Source organism: Morus notabilis, unplaced genomic scaffold, assembly GCF_000414095.1.
Source record: "Morus notabilis unplaced genomic scaffold, ASM41409v2 Scaffold152, whole genome shotgun sequence".
Taxonomy (NCBI): domain Eukaryota; kingdom Viridiplantae; phylum Streptophyta; class Magnoliopsida; order Rosales; family Moraceae; genus Morus; species Morus notabilis.
In genome coordinates this window covers 206,174-223,634 of record NW_010367598.1, presented here as the reverse complement: position 1 = coordinate 223,634, position 17,461 = coordinate 206,174, and the positions used below count along the sequence as shown (strand labels likewise).

Below are 17,461 nucleotides of genomic sequence, written 5' to 3'. Positions count from 1 at the left end.
ACGCTCTTCAAGGAGAGGCAGAAGAACAAGAGGATCAAGGCCGATTTGGCTGAGGAGGAGAAGCAGGAAAGGGAGATTCGGAAGCAGATCGAGAGGGCCGAGCAGCTATTGCCTCCGGAGCAGAATCGAGAGTCTGAGGTTGAGGACTCCGCCGCGAGGGAATTGAAGTTAGAGAGCGGAGTTAAGGTCGGTTTCGCGCTGGGAAATTCGGCGAAATTGGCGTCCAAGGAGAAGACGGAGGCGGCGAAATTGGTGTTTGAGGAGCCGGAGAGTGATAGAGGGATGAAGAGGAAAGCCGATGGGGGCGGTAGTAAATCGGCATTGGAGGAATTGATGAGAGAAGAGGAGAAGAAGAAGGAGAAGATTAACAGGAAGGATTATTGGCTTTGTGAGGGAATAGTTGTGAAGGTTATGAGCAAGGCTTTGGCGGAGAAAGGTTACTACAAGCAAAAGGGAGTGGTGAGGAAGGTGATTGAGAAATATGTAGGGGAAATTGAAATGTTGGATAGCAAGCATGTGTTGAGGATTGATCAGCAGGAGCTGGAGACTGTGATTCCGCAGATTGGGAGCCTTGTTAGGATTGTGAACGGCGCGTACCGCGGGTCGAATGCGAGGCTGTTGGCGGTGGATACCGATAAGTTTTGCGCCAAAGTGCAGATAGAGAAGGGTGTTTATGACGGTAGAGTGCTTAAAGCTGTTGAGTATGAGGATATCTGTAAAATTGTCCAATGAGTTTGATTGATGATACACGAGTTTGTCTTTTTGTTTTATCAGAAACTTGAAATTGTATCTTGTTTCCAAAGTCAATTCCTTGGCAAGCTTATTGAATAGAAAAGAATGATGAAGCATTATGAACTTTGTGTTTATCCGGTTATTTGTTGTTATTTTTGCATGATAGGCATTATGTATGTCTGTAACATATTGAAAGATAGCTTTTTGTTATTTTTGTGGCTTTGTTGTATAGTTTTGGACTAAGAATTCATGCTCAGGGTTGTTTTTTTTTTTTTTTTTTTTTTTTTTTTTTTAATTCTGAATATACTAATTTCTATAGATAAGGGGGACAATCATGGTTGGAAGAGGTTCTGTAGTTTTAGTTATGTGTTTGCATAATAAGGTGTTAAAAGCTGCTGCTTGGTAGGCTAATGTTATTCCGAGTCAAAGAACTTTTTGTCTTTCCTATTCAATTCAAGTTTTAGTTATCAGACAAAGTGAAGTTGATTCACATTTTTCAAGCCCAAGGTTCAGAGATTTTTTGGATTGTTAAGGCACGCGGTTTCTTTATGAAGATTAAAAAATAAATTCTTAGAACAAAATTAGTTATATATCGTAATTCTTAATAGTGATGTTTTTGAAACTATTACCTGAAAGTTGAAAAAACTGCATTTGACATCTAAAAGTAGCTTTGTTTGAAGTTGGGTTTGGAAACGTTGTTGCCATTTTAAGAACAAAAGGACATTTGCAAAGCTCAAACAACTTTTCATTGACATGTTCAAGTAAAAAAATTCGATCAAATAGGAATGTTAGCTTTTGGGAGAGGACTCGTGTGTAGAATTAAACATGATTTTGACGACATAATGTGGTTTTTGCCTGAAGTTTAAACTTTAGGGGTTTTGGAGCTTTTGCTCTCTAAACTTTTGTGAATTGACTAATTATCGTTAAACTTTGGCAAATTACCCGCAAATTTATGTGTTGTGGAGTGCTTCAAAATAAATGATTGGTATTAAAATAATGCAAACCAAAACATGGATCCATGTCTTTTTTTTTTTTAATTTTGTTTTGGGAATCAAAGATCTGTCATTCATTAATTAGAATATCCAGTATAAGTACAGATTCAAGGAAGGATATTCTTCCAACCAAACTAATTCATCATCTATGTTAAGAGCACAAGAAGCCAGAGCATGAGCCACTTTATTAACAGCTGAGCGTGTCACATTGCAAACATTTCAGTCCAAATTTTTACAGCCTTTAAATGTCATATGATTTGATTCACTAATTCATTTTCAAACATTTTGTGATGATCGGATGGTTATTCTGTATGTACATTAAAATAATGAAGCATGAACAAGCAATAAAACTCCTCCATGTGTCTCTCTCTTAGCAAAAAAACCTCACTAGTCCTCGAAGTAACAGATCTATATGATAACAACGTCATTTCTGCCTAATATATATATATATATATATATAAAAAAAACTTACTTGGATCATAAACTCGTTATTTATTGCTTTTTACAGATTACATTAAGAACAACACTTCCACGGGTACAAAAGTACACTAGCAGACAACCAGAAGTAACAATCAAAATATGAGGTTTTCTTCTCAATTGCTAGATAGACTCTTTTTCTTTATTAAAAAAAAAAATCGCTTTCCTAAAGATTGAACCTATGAATTTGAAAAACTGATAAGGGGAGCACTTGGCCCGACTGAAATGTCTCCGTAGAGAATGATTGATACCGCACGAATACTGACTGCTGTTGTTGACGGCAAATATCATTCTAGAAAGAAGTGCGTTAGGTCCATTCATTTCGCTGATTCGAATTTATAATTTGGGTTTTGTTACAGTAAAAAGCTCTAAAAAACAGTCACATCTAACTTTTTTACTACAGTAAAAAGCTCTCACACAACATCACATCTCAACTTGAATTAAAAACCCGTTCATTAGTGTGCAAGTCTACTAGCAATGTTTTCCACACTTTTTACTTGGGGAACATAGGCTTCGTTCGGTATTATTTTTCGCTTCCAAAATTAACTTTTACTTATAGTAAAAGTTGATTTTAGTATTTAATAAATCTCCTCAAAGTGTTTTTTAAAATTTTTTTAAAGAATTACAATTAAAATCAAAAGCAGCTTAAAGACAATTTTAGTTTTTAGATTGTGCGGGAATTAATATAGTACAATTAATAAAACTTTCATAATACCCTTAATAAAATTTAAAATTTATAATCTTCTCAATCTAAAATTCAGACTCATAATATAATATAATAATTATTATTTTTTTAATAATATGATATTATAATTATTATTTTATAATAATATTATATATTATATTGTATTGATATAATTATATGTATTATATTAATAATGCCAATCATTCTCAATCAAAATCAACCGATCAATTATTTTCAAAATAATGCCAACTATTCTCAAAATAATGCCAATCATAAAGCGATTCGAATCAAAACAGAATTTGAGAAACAAATCCCAACACCAAGTATGATCATGCAAACTAATTACTTGTACTAAGGGAAAAACGAGTTGATTTCTGCTTGACCTTCTAGCACATTGATCATTCTTTGTTTCCCAGATGGAAGAGGACCTCTAAATCCAAAGTACAATATTACAACTTCTTTATCGATGAATTAGTCAGCCATGGTCACGACAAACATTATATATGAGTTTCTTTTAATTTTTTCCCCTTTAGGATAAGGAAAACGTGATGCTAAGACTAGCTTGTTTCTCATCAATCAGGAATCCAACCACACGTCACATTACACCATTCTGATCTCCCACAGATACTTGAAGATGGGTTAATCGAAAGATTGTGTGTGTTTCTTAAGATCTTGCTAGTAAATTTCATGCCAACATTGGAAAACCGGGTGATTGACATGATTGAATAATGTTTATGTGAATGCAGGAAAGACTTCACAGAATATGCAAATGTGTGCTTTAGAGAGTTTGGCGATAGAGTTACACATTGGACTACTATAAATGAGCCCAATCTGTTTGTATTGGCTGGTTATGACTGGGGAGATCTACCACCTGGACGATGTTCGCATCCATTTGGTGACTGCTCGAAAGGCAACTCCACAACTGAGCCATACATTGCAGCTCATTATATCTTGTTGGCATACGCATCAGCTTATAGATTATATGAGAAAAACTACAAGGTAATCTTTAAGCATTTTCATGTCAAGTGCTTGGACCATGGAAATAGTTTAGTCAATATATCCTGAACCATTGTTTCAACTATATGTGTGGAAAGTCAACTCCCTGCTTGATCCTTTAAGCTTGACAAAAATTCTTATGTTTACTTGCTCAATTTTCGTCGAGTATGATGTTTGATTTGATTGTGAGAATTTAGAAATTTACAACTAAAGGAAAAACATATATAAAAAAATGTTGATCAATTGAGAGAAATATTTGGGCAATGCAGGACAAGCAACACGGATTTATAGGTTTCAATGTCCTTTCCTTTTGGTTTGTCCCTCTAACGGATAGTAGTGAAGATGTATTTGCTGCTAAAAGAGTAAAGGAATTTTTTATTGCTTGGTATGTTACAAATTCTACTGGTCCAAAAGGCAATTTCAACTTAGAATTAACATAATTCTCTCTTTCCTTCTTGAAGTGGGAAATGAAGATTGTCACTTTGTGTTCCCTTTGAGTACTCATTGAGTCTACTTTTTGTTATAGGTTTTTGAATCCCTTGGTATTTGGAGATTACCCGATTTAATGAAGAATGCAGGCCCAAGGATTCCGGCCTTCACCGTCCAAGAATCCGAAAGCATTAGGAGTTCCTTCGACTTTTTAGGACCAAATTATTACTATGGAATGTACTTCAAGAACATATCCAACACCCTTCACTCGGAAAACAGGGACGTTATTGCTGATGTGGGAACACAACTACACTGTATGCCTCTTTTGCTTGAATAGCTTTATAATTGTTAAAAGTTAAAATAGTTTAAGGTTTGTAACTTGAACAACATGACATAATTGTAGGTAAAAACCTCGATCACAGGAAATCTTGCGAGGATGTTAATATTTTTGTTTTCATAAGTTTTAATCTCCTTATCCCAAAATAATAATAATAATAATAATAATAATAAGAGCAATGAAGAATAAGAAATTGACTTTGAAGAAGACAAATATAGGAAATAAATTAGATTGATTGCGATTGTAGCCGTCGGTATTTTTGATCCGATCGCCTGAAAAATTTTCAATTTATTATTGTTATTATAATTTATTTGTTAATTTTGAATTGATTTGTGCTCCGATTTTGTTCGTTTTAACACCGTTTTGAGCTAAATTTTTGATACTACTCAGCTAAAAATACTACAAATAATAAAATAAAATAAAACAAAAATATTCTAAAATAAAACAAAAATCACACTAAATTAAATAAAAAATAAATTAAACAAAACAAAATAGAACTAATTTAAAAACTATGATATAGGTTAAAATTTTTTCACACTATCTTTACTTAAGATTGTTTTTCTGCTATTGTTTTCATTATTTTTTCCTTTTTTCTTTTTTTTTTTTTTTTTTTTTTTTTTTTTTTTTTTTTTTTTTTTTTTTTTTTTTTACTTTTCTCTCTTTTTTTTACCGATTGTATAGCCATTCTTAAAATTAAAGCTCAAATAAAAATACTAAAACTAATTCGAATAAAAATAAAATTAAACTATAATATGTCAAAATAAAATAAAATCACATTGAATTAAATAAAAAATACAACAAACAAAACAAAATAAAACTAAATTTAAAACAATATAAAATAAAAAAAATTTCCTATGTTTTGCTCTAAATCTTTTCCTGCTTTTATCTTCATTTCTATTGTCTTTAAAAAAAATAATAATTTGTATGACTATTATTTTAAATGACTAGTCTATACATACATATAAGAGAGAGTGAGTTTTTGTATGGGGCACCCCGGGCCCCCCGGGGCGCCACCGGTGCACCCCCGGGGCACCCCCGGCACACCGGCGCCACCGGGGCGCCCCCAGGATACCCCTGGGACATCCCCGGGAGACCCCCGGGACGCCCCCAGGACACCACCGAGACACCCCCAGGACACCCCCGAGGCATCCCCAGGACACCCCCCGAACACCACGGGGATGCCCCCGGGACCACCCCAAGACACCCCTGGGACAACCCCGAGACACACCCGCGGCGCGCCCCCGGGACACCCCCGGGGCACCCCCGGGACAACCCCGGGACACCCCCGGGAGACACCTGGGAGACCCCCCGGGGCACCCCCGGGAGACCCCCCAGGGCAACCCTGGGACACTCCCGGGACACCCTCGGGACACCCCTGGGACAACCCCGGGCCAGCCCCGGGAGACACCCAGGACACCCCTGGGAGCCCCACCGGGGCACTCTGCGACACCTCCCCCCCCGGGGCATCCTCGGGACAACCCCGGGACACCCCTGGGAGACCCACCGGGGCACTCCCGGGAGATCCCCAGCACACCCCAGGGAGACCCCCGGGGCACCACTGGGTCACCCCACCCCCCACCCCCGGGGCACGCCCAGGGGACCCTCGGGACACCCCCGGGGCGCCCCTAGGATGCCCCCGGGGGGCATCCCCCCGGGGGACCCTCGGTTGGAGACCCCCGGTGCACCCCCGCGCACCCCCGAGGCGCCCCGGGGCACCCCCGGGAGACCCCCAGGGGACCCTCGGGAGACCCCCGTGGCACTCCCGGGACACCCCCGGGAGTCCCCTAGGAGACACCCTCGGGAGACCCCCAAGGCACCCCCGAGGCACCCTCGGATTATTGAATATATTAGGAATATTATTAAAAATTTTATGATTATTTTTATGATCTTAAATATTGTATATAAGTGTTATATATGATAGGGTAGTATTTAAAGATAATTACTACAATGTGTCCATAGTGAATTTAATTAAAGTTTTAGAATTTTTAATTAAATAGTACTAATATATGTCATTACCATTACAAATAGAACGATATTATTTGCATTGTCAATATGGAGGGATATTGAATGAGTGTACTGTAGATATTGTGATTATGTAGGACTGAGATAGACTCAACTTGAATTTATGGTAATTTTCGTTAAGTACAAAAATTCGAATTGATTCTACGTATTGTCATATATTAGTAACAGAGTCTTATTTATGGATTTGTGTCTTTTGACTTCCTCAGTGCCGATTTTATGATTATTAAATTATATTTCTTGTATCTTAGAGACATGATGAAAAAGGTCGGGAATGTTAATATTACGAGATGAAATCCATTCTTTCTTGAATAATGAAGTAGATAAATAATTTTCTTCAGTATTGATTCGATCTTGATTAGTAAGAGCGCTCAATTCATGATTAAGTTCATGAATTTATTATTCATTGAAGAATCAATAGTACTTAATGATAAAGATCTAATTAGAAAGGATAACAGATTCTACCTAGCTCTAATTATGTATTATTTATGGAGGATTAATCTATATGTCATGACTATATTAAATGGACACTTCAAGTTCTTAGAAGTAATTATATGTCTATAATTTCGAGAGTTTGATTCTAAGTTTATAGTTAAGTAGCTTTTAGAATTAATTAATTAAAGAGCTTAATTAATTACTTATTGGAGCTTAAAATTATAGGTCCACGAGTCTAGTCTGTTATCCTTGTAATATTTGCGAGACAAATGAGTTATTGGATATTAATATCACTCAATATAATTAATTGAGAATTAATTAGATATTAAATAATGTAATTATTTAATAAGTAATTATGGAACACACATGTGTGGTAGGACTAACATATGCACATTCCCATGATTCGCTAAGGCTGAAACTTAAGCCGAAAGAGATACAATGGGATCCACTTCATGAACATCCACGGCTTTCTTGAAGGTCGACCGCTCATTTTAGAACTGATAATTATTAAAGGCTATTTCCTTTAACAAGAGCTAAGCTTCTTTGGCAGTTTTTGATAACAAGGTCCTTCCAGTCGCTGCATCAACTATAGTCCTTATTTGACCATTCAGCCCATTATAAAACAACTGAGTCTCGAATCAGTCTTGATAACCATGCTGAGGACATTAATGGATGAGATCTTTAAACTACTCTCACGCCTCATAAAGAGGCTCAAAATCCAATTATCTGAATTGTGTAATTTCGCTCCTCAGCTGTGAAGTCTTTGAAGGAGGAAAGAACTTAGTGAGGAATTTATGTGCCAAGTCCTCCCATTTGGCCACACTTCCCGGTGGCAAACCTTGAAACCAAGCACGCACCTTGTCCCTAACAGAGAATGGGAACAAGCGCAACTGAATAACATCATCACCCATTCCGTTCATCTTTCTAGTATTATAGATTTCCAAAAACATTAAAAGATGAATGTTAGGGTCTTCTTGCGGTGAATCCCATATTGATTATGTTGCACCATACTAATGAATGCCAACTTCAACTGAAATTTGTTGGCATTGATTGTTTGGCGTCCGATCTCCAAGTAGTTATCATTCACAACGAGCATAAAATAATCCCAAAGGTTCTGTTGTTGATTATTGTTATTGTTGATGTTGCCTTCTTCTGCCATAGCTCGACGTCTAGCTCATCTCTCCCTTCTTAATTCTCGAAGTGTTCTCTCTATTTCCGAATCGAAAGGTAATAATTCCAAGCTTTTAGCCCTTCACATAAATTGCCAAGCAACAATAAACAAAATTAAGCAAATTAAAGTAAAACAAAAACCTAAATTAAGATTAATCAACTTAATCACAATATTATTTTAAAATTTTAAATATTTTTAATCCCGAACAACGGCGCCAAAAACTTGTTGTGTCTCGTATTTTGCAATACTACTCACATGTGCATGAGATCGCACAAGTAATAAATTGAATATATCGACTATCGTCCTCAGAGATTGTAAAAATCAAGCAAAGTACTATGAAAATTTGCAATTTAATTTTATCTAGGCAATTTAAATTGAAATTAATTGCAAGAAATAAAAAGGAAATTAAACTAACTAAACTAAACAAGAGATTTGACAAAATAATAGATAAAGACGCGACTTAATGAAATGAAAATATCAATATGAAATGGTTTTTAGGGTCTTGATTTCACTCTATCCTCCTTATGTTCTTCTGATTGCTTCCAATTTGCAGTTGATGAAAATCTGTCCTTTCATTATAGGCATCAGGGTGATCTGCTTCGGGACGACCTAGCTTTTAGAAATTACAAATTAGTCTCAATCAATTCATTAATCAAGGGCCTCAAAATTAACCTCACTACCTCTCCCGAGCGTTAAATGAGAGAACATATGTAAATACCAAAATTGATTTTCCTATCTAATTTATCTACCTACACATTCATTAAGTGCACCCTATGTGATTATTAAAGTGTCATCGATTCTCCCGAACTCAATAACAACCAAGATTGTATTTCCCAAACTGATAAACGAATCAATCTCTCCTAAACAATAAAATTCATAAATCAAATCAACTAATTCATTTCTCAACATATTAGAAACATTAAGCGTAGAAAAATACAAATGAATTGGAAAGAGACTTCATTAACAATTAATTAAATATTCCAAACATAATATAAATAGAGCTACATCAAGCCCCTAGAATAGAGAATCTAGCCAAACATAGATAAATCCATAACTACAATCATCTTGAAATCATAAATATAAACATGTTCAAGAAAATATCACAAATACAAATTCCAAAATCAAAATCAAAATAAGGCAACAAAGAAGAAAAAACTATAGTAGAGACAGTATTCAAGGCTTGAATATTCAAGAATCCTCTAAGAAAATCAGTGATTAGTGCATGAAAATGCACCCTGAATACTGCTTTTGATTTATATAATATTAAAATATTTAAGCTTTAATTAAACAATTCTATTATTTTTATTCATAATATTTTTAATTAGAAGTTGTCTAGTTTTTGCTTAATTAGTTACAGATAAAAGCAGTGTAAAAAGCCACAAAAGAAAAAGTCATGAAAGCCATATTCTCAGCCGTTTAAGCCCATTGAGCCGCGTCAGCCCGTGAGCCGTTTAAGCCACCGAGCCAACCCACTAAGTCAGCGTAAAAATCCACGCCATTTCTTTCTGCCATCTCGTGCCTCGCGCGTCACCAGCACGCCCCACTTCACAGTGCGCGTCCCGTGCACGCGAGATCTCCAGCGCGTTCCAACCCAAACTCCGCGTGGGTCCCACACCTGCGATGCCAACCTGCTCCTTCCTTCTGCGCGTGCCAGCTGTCCGAGCAGGTCCCAGCTGTCTCCAACCGCCAGCTCCCTTCTTCCACTCCACGCGCGACACGTGGCGGCCTTATTCTTTTCCTCCAATCAAGCTTCGACACGTGTTCCCTTTGAGATGAATCCGAATTTCTTCCCCAAAAATCAGAGAAAAATATCATATTTATTCCCCAAATCAAATATATGATTTCTCCTAATTTATGTGTAATTTTATTTTGTTTCCCTTTCTTTTGTAATTTTCTATTTTTATTGTTTGTTTCCTTATTTGACGGCAACCTCTGAACACTATAAATAGAGGGGTTGGCCTAAGGTTTTAGGAAGCTTTTAATATTCAGTTTTTTGTCGTCTTGCTGTCGTGAGAATGTTTTACAAGCTAGGCTAAAGTTCTCTTGGTGAGGTTAGAGATGAACTTCTGTTGAGCGACCCAATTCGGGGTTTTGATTCCTTATGCTGTAAAGTTCAACATCTGAATGAATTAAATCTCATTTATTTTTCTATTACTTTTCAAAATATTGTGTGCTAATTTTTATATAAGTTCAGTCACGCTTTTCTTATGTAATTATGACACGCATTGTTTTGTTATTCAAATTATTTTACAAATTGTCTTTTACTGCAATATTGTCAAATTGATATATTGTCGATTTTAGATCACTTGTAATGATAATATTTCTGGAGTCAATATAGAGATTTAATTTATTCGATTCTTTTATTTTGTGAATCAAAACTTGAATTGGTGAACGAGACATTAGGGATTCTCGACACCTTACCATTTTCACTACTGAATTTCTCCACACAAATTTCCTCCTTTTTATTTTATTTCCAATAAAATCTCAAAAACTCGTCTTTTCCTTTACTTCACTTGTTATTTATCTTTCTCATAGGCTTTTATTCTGTTAATCTTTCTTGTTTATTTGTTACCTCTCTGTGGATACGACCGCCCTTCTGTGCTACAATTGACCGCTTGTGACTATCACTTTTGGGCGTTAATCAATCAGCCTCTAAGCTTCTCTCTCTCTAAAAAAATGTCCTCTCAATCTTCTTTGGGAATTGTGCCTTTCCTCTTGTGGTCTCCTCTAGGGTTTTGGGCTTAATTGGCTATTTAAAGCACTCCAAATTAGGCAAATCTCGGCCATTCATCCTCATTCTCTTTTTCTTTTTATTTTTTTAACAAGTTGTATAACCGTTATTTTATATGAGTTAATGCGTGATACATACCATTATTTAAAGGAGAATGAGTTTTTTTAGGGGGACCGTGCAAAACGTTTCGCACGTTTCTCCTCCCACATTAAAAAAAAAACACTTCTTTCTTCCCTCTTTTTTTTCCTCTACAATACATTCTTTTTTTTTCTTTCTCTAATGTGACCCTCATGATTTTTTTCTTCTAATTGTCCCATTGAAATAATTTATTCTCATATATGTCCTAATCAAAACTTTTTTTATGAAATGATATTCTCAAATATTTTTTTTACTATATATGCTCAATATTTTTTGTTTGTTTACCTTTTTTCGTTTTTCCCCTCACTTCTTTCTTTGGTCTCTTTTTTTTTTTCCTTTTATAGTACATTCTTTTTTTTCCGTTTCTCAAATGTAACTCTCATAAATATTTTTTTCTCTAATTGTCCCACTAAAATAATTTATTCTCATATATGTCTTAATCAAAATTTTTTTTTACGAAGTGATCTTCTCAAATATTCGTAAAATCTTCTCAAATACTTTTTTTTTTACTATATATGTCTAATGAATAATCTTTAATATCTTGTTTTCAAATGTGTTTTTATAGAAACATTTTATTTGCAATTTTTTTAAATACATTTCTTTTATGTGTATCACTAAATAATTTTTTGCTTCATTCGTCCCATTAAAAACTTATTTTCCTTTTAATGTTGCTCTATTTAATATTTTTTGCTGGATTTAATTTTTAAGAAAGCAATGATAAAAAAATATAAATTATGAAATTTTCAAAAAAATTTAGGACCTTCGTATCGTAAAAAAAGTATTCATATTGTTGAATACGCACGCGCAGAAAGCGCGTTTACAACTAGTATAGAATGAAATAAGAAATTAATTATTTGGGTTAGCAGTAGATTTTTTTTGGCGATAATGTCTATGGACATCAAACGAGGACCATTATAACGTAAACGTGTGAGATGGGCCACTAATACCAGATAGGTCACCCATCGAACGGTCGCTTGTGCTTACTTGTACAGATTCTATTAAGAAGAAACCTGGCCCACCAAAAAAAAAAAAAAAAAGAGGCGATAAATGAATGAAAAAACTATTGAAAGAAAAGAAGGGAGCAAAATGTGGTTCATTAGTCTGGATTGTTAGCTCTCCTACCCCAACCGCAAGCCATTAATTTTCCACTTACTATCTTCCGAACCAATTCCTACTCTGACAAATATCGCATCTTTCAGTGTCAACCGAAGCCAACCCATTTCGGATCTCGCGCCCTTTCCCATTTCTGCTTCTTTTATACTTCGTTTGGTTTATGGATCTTGCATAAATTCGCTCGGCAATATAGGAGGTTTCATCTTTTTGTGAAACTTGGTAATTGGGTTTTTTCTGTTTCTCTCGCTTGCTTAGTTTTCGAAGATGAAGGTGAACGTAGTCTCGCGAAGTGGTAAAGAAATCGTCAAGGGTGGCATTCATCTCAGTGATTCTGTATGTTTTTCTTTTACTTGTCTTGGTTGCTTTGTTGACATACATTTCTTTCTGTTTGGTTCGTGAGAATATGGAGGAAAAAGAGCAAAAATTGGTTCTATTTAATCATTTATCTATTGGGTTTCTTGGAAAATGGTTAAAAATATCAGTATACAAATTGGGGTAGGTTCCATTGAGTAGAAGATTGAGTTTTTACCTTAAAAAAATAAAAAAATAAATAAATAAAAGAAAAGAAAGAAAGAGAGTAGTGAGTAAAGAGTTAGAGTTCTTTTTTTTATTATTTTTTTATAGAATTTTTCGTTGAAGTTATGATTTGCTAAAGTCTTTTGGTCTTTTTGCTTTGCAGGCTACAGTGGCTGATCTGCAGGAGGCCATCAATCAGCGAAGTAAGTTGTGGATATGACCAATTTGTTCAACTTTTAATTCTATCAATAAATTGAACCGGTTTAGAGTCTTAAGCTCTCTTGCTAGCCATAACTTTCAAGCTTAGAAACAATTATATTTTTGGTTTTTAATATGGCTTTGCTTCTTAGGTGCTTACTCTTTTAAACGTGGGGTTTTTAACTTCCAAAAAAGAAATAAGTGGAAAGTATTTTCAGTTCAGATTTTAACTTGATTCCAATTTCAACACATCTTCCATATTGGTATGTGTTGACAACTAGATTTTTCGATTTTATAGAGACGTGTGCGAATTTATATTGATATGTTTGTGTCATGCTTGGTGACAAATACGTTTTTGTTAGTCTGCATGCGTTGCGAACGCTTACGTCAGGAGTTTGAAAACTTTGAAATGAACAAATTCTCTGGTTCTCTTGCAAAACTTAGAACATAAGAGGTTGTTTGGTAGGAGGGAAACGTCGAAGGAGGGAGATAGGTGAGGGAATTAGTGAAATGATTTGGGACTCATGATTGTTTGGTCGGGGAGAAAAGAGGAGGGAATTAATTTGGTGATGGATTTCAAATCCTTCAAAGAACTGTGATTTTCAGTGCTTCGGATATGAAAAGATTAGAGGAGGGAATCCATGCCAAACTCATATGTTTTTCTTTCCATCCTATTTAATTTCCCTCTTACCAAACATAGCCTACGTGTGGCTCGGATGGTTCGGATCATTGATTATGTATCTGTTGGGTTGTCGACGTTACTAGATTTTGAAGTTGTTGTCGAGAGGTATTTTAGGCAGGAAACTAATTAGGAAAAATTAGTTTTAACAATCCCTGATTTTCAGGGTTTGTGGTAGATATTCTTTCCTATTTTCTTTCTATGTAAATTCTATAAATACCTAGCAATGTAATTATTCAATACACGGAAATACAAAGATATTTTTCCAATCCCTAGTTTTCAACATGGTATCAGAGACCTAGGACGATTCTCTAGGGTTTTACGCCGCCAAGTAGCCGCCAAGGAGCCTTCATCGCTGCCGTCGCTGCCAAGTAGCCGCCAAGGATTTTTCATCGCTGCTGTCGCTGCCAAAGGAGCCTTTATTGTTGCCGTCGCTGCCAAGTGCCTTTATTGTTGCCGTCGCTGCCAAGCAGCCTTCATTGCTGCCGGCCATTTCTGCATCATCCTCTCCTTGAAATCCAAATTTTTTTTTCCCTTCATTTAATTATGTCTGATTCCAAGGCCACCAACACTTCCGGGACTACTGAGGAGGCTTCTCCTGCCTAGAAAACCGGAAAACCGGAGACTTGCAGAATATTAGAGCCTCTTATCAACTCAACGGGAGAAACTATCTCAAGTGGTCCCAAGTTGTTCGCACGTACCTCAAAGGAAAGGGAAAAATCAGCCATCTGCTTGGGACTGGACCAGCAAAAACAGACCCTGGATTTGTGGCATGGGATGAGGAGGATTCGATGATTATGTCATGGCTGTGGGATTCAATGGAGCCAGCCATTAGTGATACTTGTATGTTTCTAGCTAGTGCGAAGGGGATATGGGAGTATATCCAACGTACCTACTCGAAGGCACGTGATGCAGCCTAGGTTTATGAGATAAAGATCAAGACAAATGGAATGAAGCAAGGAGACATGGCTGTCACAGAGTATGCCAATTTTCTGCAGATGATGTGGCAGGAATTGGACCACGACCGAGTGTTCGAAATGAAGTGCCCGGATGATGCAGCAATTCTCAAGAAATACATTGAAGGTGACAGGGGGTATGATTTTTTGGCTGGATTAAATTCTGAATTTGATCAAGTTCGGTTACAAATACTCAGTAAGGAGGATGTTCCTTCACTGGAAGAGGCCATCTCAATTATTCGGGGAGAGGAGAGCCGAAGGAATGTGATGCTAGAAAAACCGAGTGGTATGACTAAATCAGAACATCAGGAGAAGAATAAGGATGACCAGCCAAGGAATTTAGGAAGGGAGAACTAGAGAAGGGAAAATAGATATAATCTGTGGTGCACCTATTGCAAGAAGTCGAGGCATACCAAGGAAAATTGCTGGAAGTTGAATGGTAAACCTCCAAGCAGTGAGTGGGGAACACGTGGTAGACAACAGAGGCCCCAGGCTCATCTCACGGAGCAAGCAAAGGCTGAAGAAGGAGCGGACAACCAAGGATTTAAGGGAGAAGAGATAGGGTTCAAAAGGGATGAGATTGAAAAATTAAGGAGTCTATTGAGTTCTCTTGAAAAACCATCCAGAGCTAGTTCCTTAGTTCTCTTAGGTAAGCCAGTGATTTCTTATGGATTGCACGCTTCTGGAAAATTTTTTGATGATTCTTGGATATTAGATTCTGGAGCCACAGACCACATGACACACTCCTCACATTTTTTCCGTACATATACTCCTTGTCCGAGTAATAGGAAGATTATCATGGCAAATGGAGAATTAGCTACAGTGGCAGGTTTAGGAGATGTTAATATTAATCCCTCCGTGGTCTTTAGAAATGTCTTGCATGTGCCGAAGTTATCAGCTAATCTTATTTCTATTCAAAAACTTACAACTGACCTTAAGTGTTGTGCGATATTTTTCTTGTCTCATTGTGTTCTTTAGGATCAGGTCTCGGGGAGGAAGATTGGACTTGCTAAGGAAAGAAGCGGTCTCAATCACCTGGAAATTTTAAAGAAAACCGCCAGTAACTTGCATGTGTCTCTTCTCAGTTCCTCCAATAAAGATGCCATTTGGCTTCACCACTATCGTCTTGGTCACCCGTCCTTTAGAGTCCTACAACTTATGTTTCCACAATTGTTCATAGGAATAGATGTTTCTGAGTTTCATTGCGATGTTTGTGAACTAGCAAAACATACTCGTGTTCCTTTTCCTATCAGTAATAAAAGAAGCGTTTTTCCTTTTTAATTGATCCATGGTGATATTTGGGGTCCATCAACTATTCCTAATGTATCAGGGGCTCGTTGGTTTGTTTCATTAATTGATGATTGCACATGTGTAACCTGGCTGTTTTTACTTAAACAAAAATATGATGTCAGTCATATTATTCCCAGCTTTCACTCCATGATCCAAAACCAATTTGGGGTGAAAATAAAAACCTTTAGGTCAGACAATGCTAGGGATTATTTCAACCAGGTTTTATCACCCTATTTTCAAAAGGAAGGAATTATTCACACTTCTTGTGTGGATACACCCCAACAGAATGGGATAGCTGAGAGGAAAAATGGGCACCTATTAAATGTCACTAGAGCCTTGTTGTTTCATGGGAACATGCCTAAATCCTACTGGGGGGAAAGCCGTCTTAACAGCCACACACATGATAAATAGATTACCTTCCCGTGTACTTGACAACAAGAGTCCTATGGCATTTCTTAATACCCACTACCCTCACTTTAGAACCTCAAATGGCCTTATACCCAAGATATTTGGATGTACAGCCTTTGTACATGTCCACCGCCCAAACAGAGGGAAGTTAGACCCCCGTGCAACCAAATGTATTTTTGTTGGCTATTCATCCACACAAAAGGGGTACAAATGCTATCATCCTCCATTAAGAAAATTCTATATCTGAGCTGATGTTACCTTCTTTGAAAACAAATCTTATTTTTCTAAGTCCCATCTTCAGGGGGAGACAACTAACCGTGAAGATGGTACTTGGTCTAAGTCGTTTGAGTTTTTTGAGCCACTTGATCTTCCATCTACCTCTCATTCCCCTTTAGCCATCACTCCGGTCATTCCATCAAGTCCTTCCCAAGAGCCCGGGTCTTCCAACACAGAAACCGCCGAGTCTTCCAACACAGAAACCGATCCTACTTGTCAACCCGAAGAGCCTGTGTCCAGTCAAGTTACTGAGGTTCATCCAAGATTTTCTCAGGTGTATACGAGAAGGGAAAAGCCCCCAAACCTAACACTAGTCCCAGAGATCAACCCGAGTCCTGAGAATAAAGGCATGGTGAGTACAGATTCACTCCTAGACACTAAAACAGTTGAAGGTTTGGCAGATGACTCTCATTTGCCCATTGCCATTAGGAAAAAATCCCGAGAATGCTCCAAGAGGCCACTTTACCCTCTTTCCCATTATGTCTCACCTAAATGCCTATCATCTTCCCACCAGAGGTTTATGGCTAGCCTAAACACAATCTCCACACCAAACACACTTTCAGAGGCATTATTGAAGGAGGAGTGGAGGAATGCTATGAGAGAGGAATTAGAGACTCTGGAAAAGAATCAAACATAGGAGATAGTTGAGAGACCACAAGGAAAGAACATAGTTGATTGCAAGTGGGTATTTGCATTGAAGTATAAGGCTGATGGAACTCTTGAGAGATATAAAGCAAGGTTAGTTGCGAAAGGGTACACTCAGACTTATGGGGTAGATTATCAGGAGACATTCGCTCCGGTGGCAAAAATGAATACCGTGAGGACTTTAGTGTCATTAGCAGCCCACTTTGACTGGCCATTGCTACAATATGATGTGAAAAAT

The 17,461-nt window shown here is 37.0% G+C and overlaps 3 protein-coding genes and 1 non-coding gene across 6 annotated transcripts in view; all 4 read left to right on the top strand.

Annotated features, from left to right (window-relative positions):
* LOC21394040 (KIN17-like protein) overlaps window positions 1-855 on the top strand; it is a 1,605-nt gene extending 750 nt beyond the window's left edge. Inside the window, exon 2 of one of the 2 annotated variants that reach the window (XM_024175266.1) lies at window positions 1-855. In XM_024175266.1, the coding sequence (XP_024031034.1) occupies window positions 1-732 (732 nt within the window). In that variant the 3' untranslated portion in view covers window positions 733-855. The other variant, XM_024175267.1, reaches the window with a different exon arrangement.
* Window positions 856-1,066: 211 nt separating this feature from the next.
* On the top strand, window positions 1,067-4,648 carry LOC21394039 (beta-glucosidase 21). Its single transcript, XM_024175259.1, has 4 exons — window positions 1,067-1,134; window positions 3,633-3,885; window positions 4,152-4,244; window positions 4,409-4,648. Exons 1-4 carry the CDS (start codon window positions 1,067-1,069, stop codon window positions 4,646-4,648), a joined length of 654 nt encoding a protein of 217 aa, XP_024031027.1.
* A 3,102-nt stretch (window positions 4,649-7,750) lies between these two features.
* On the top strand, window positions 7,751-7,857 carry LOC112094445. Its single transcript, XR_002903534.1, has one exon. It is a non-coding gene; the product is annotated as a small nucleolar RNA R71 (small nucleolar RNA).
* Window positions 7,858-12,198: 4,341 nt separating this feature from the next.
* LOC21394038 (very-long-chain enoyl-CoA reductase) overlaps window positions 12,199-17,461 on the top strand; it is a 14,549-nt gene continuing 9,286 nt past the window's right edge. The window contains exons 1-2 of one of the 2 annotated variants that reach the window (XM_024175260.1): window positions 12,199-12,588; window positions 12,935-12,974. In XM_024175260.1, the coding sequence (XP_024031028.1) occupies window positions 12,520-12,588; window positions 12,935-12,974 (109 nt within the window). In that variant the 5' untranslated portion in view covers window positions 12,199-12,519. The remainder of the gene's footprint in view (window positions 12,589-12,934; window positions 12,975-17,461) is intronic. The other variant, XM_024175261.1, reaches the window with a different exon arrangement.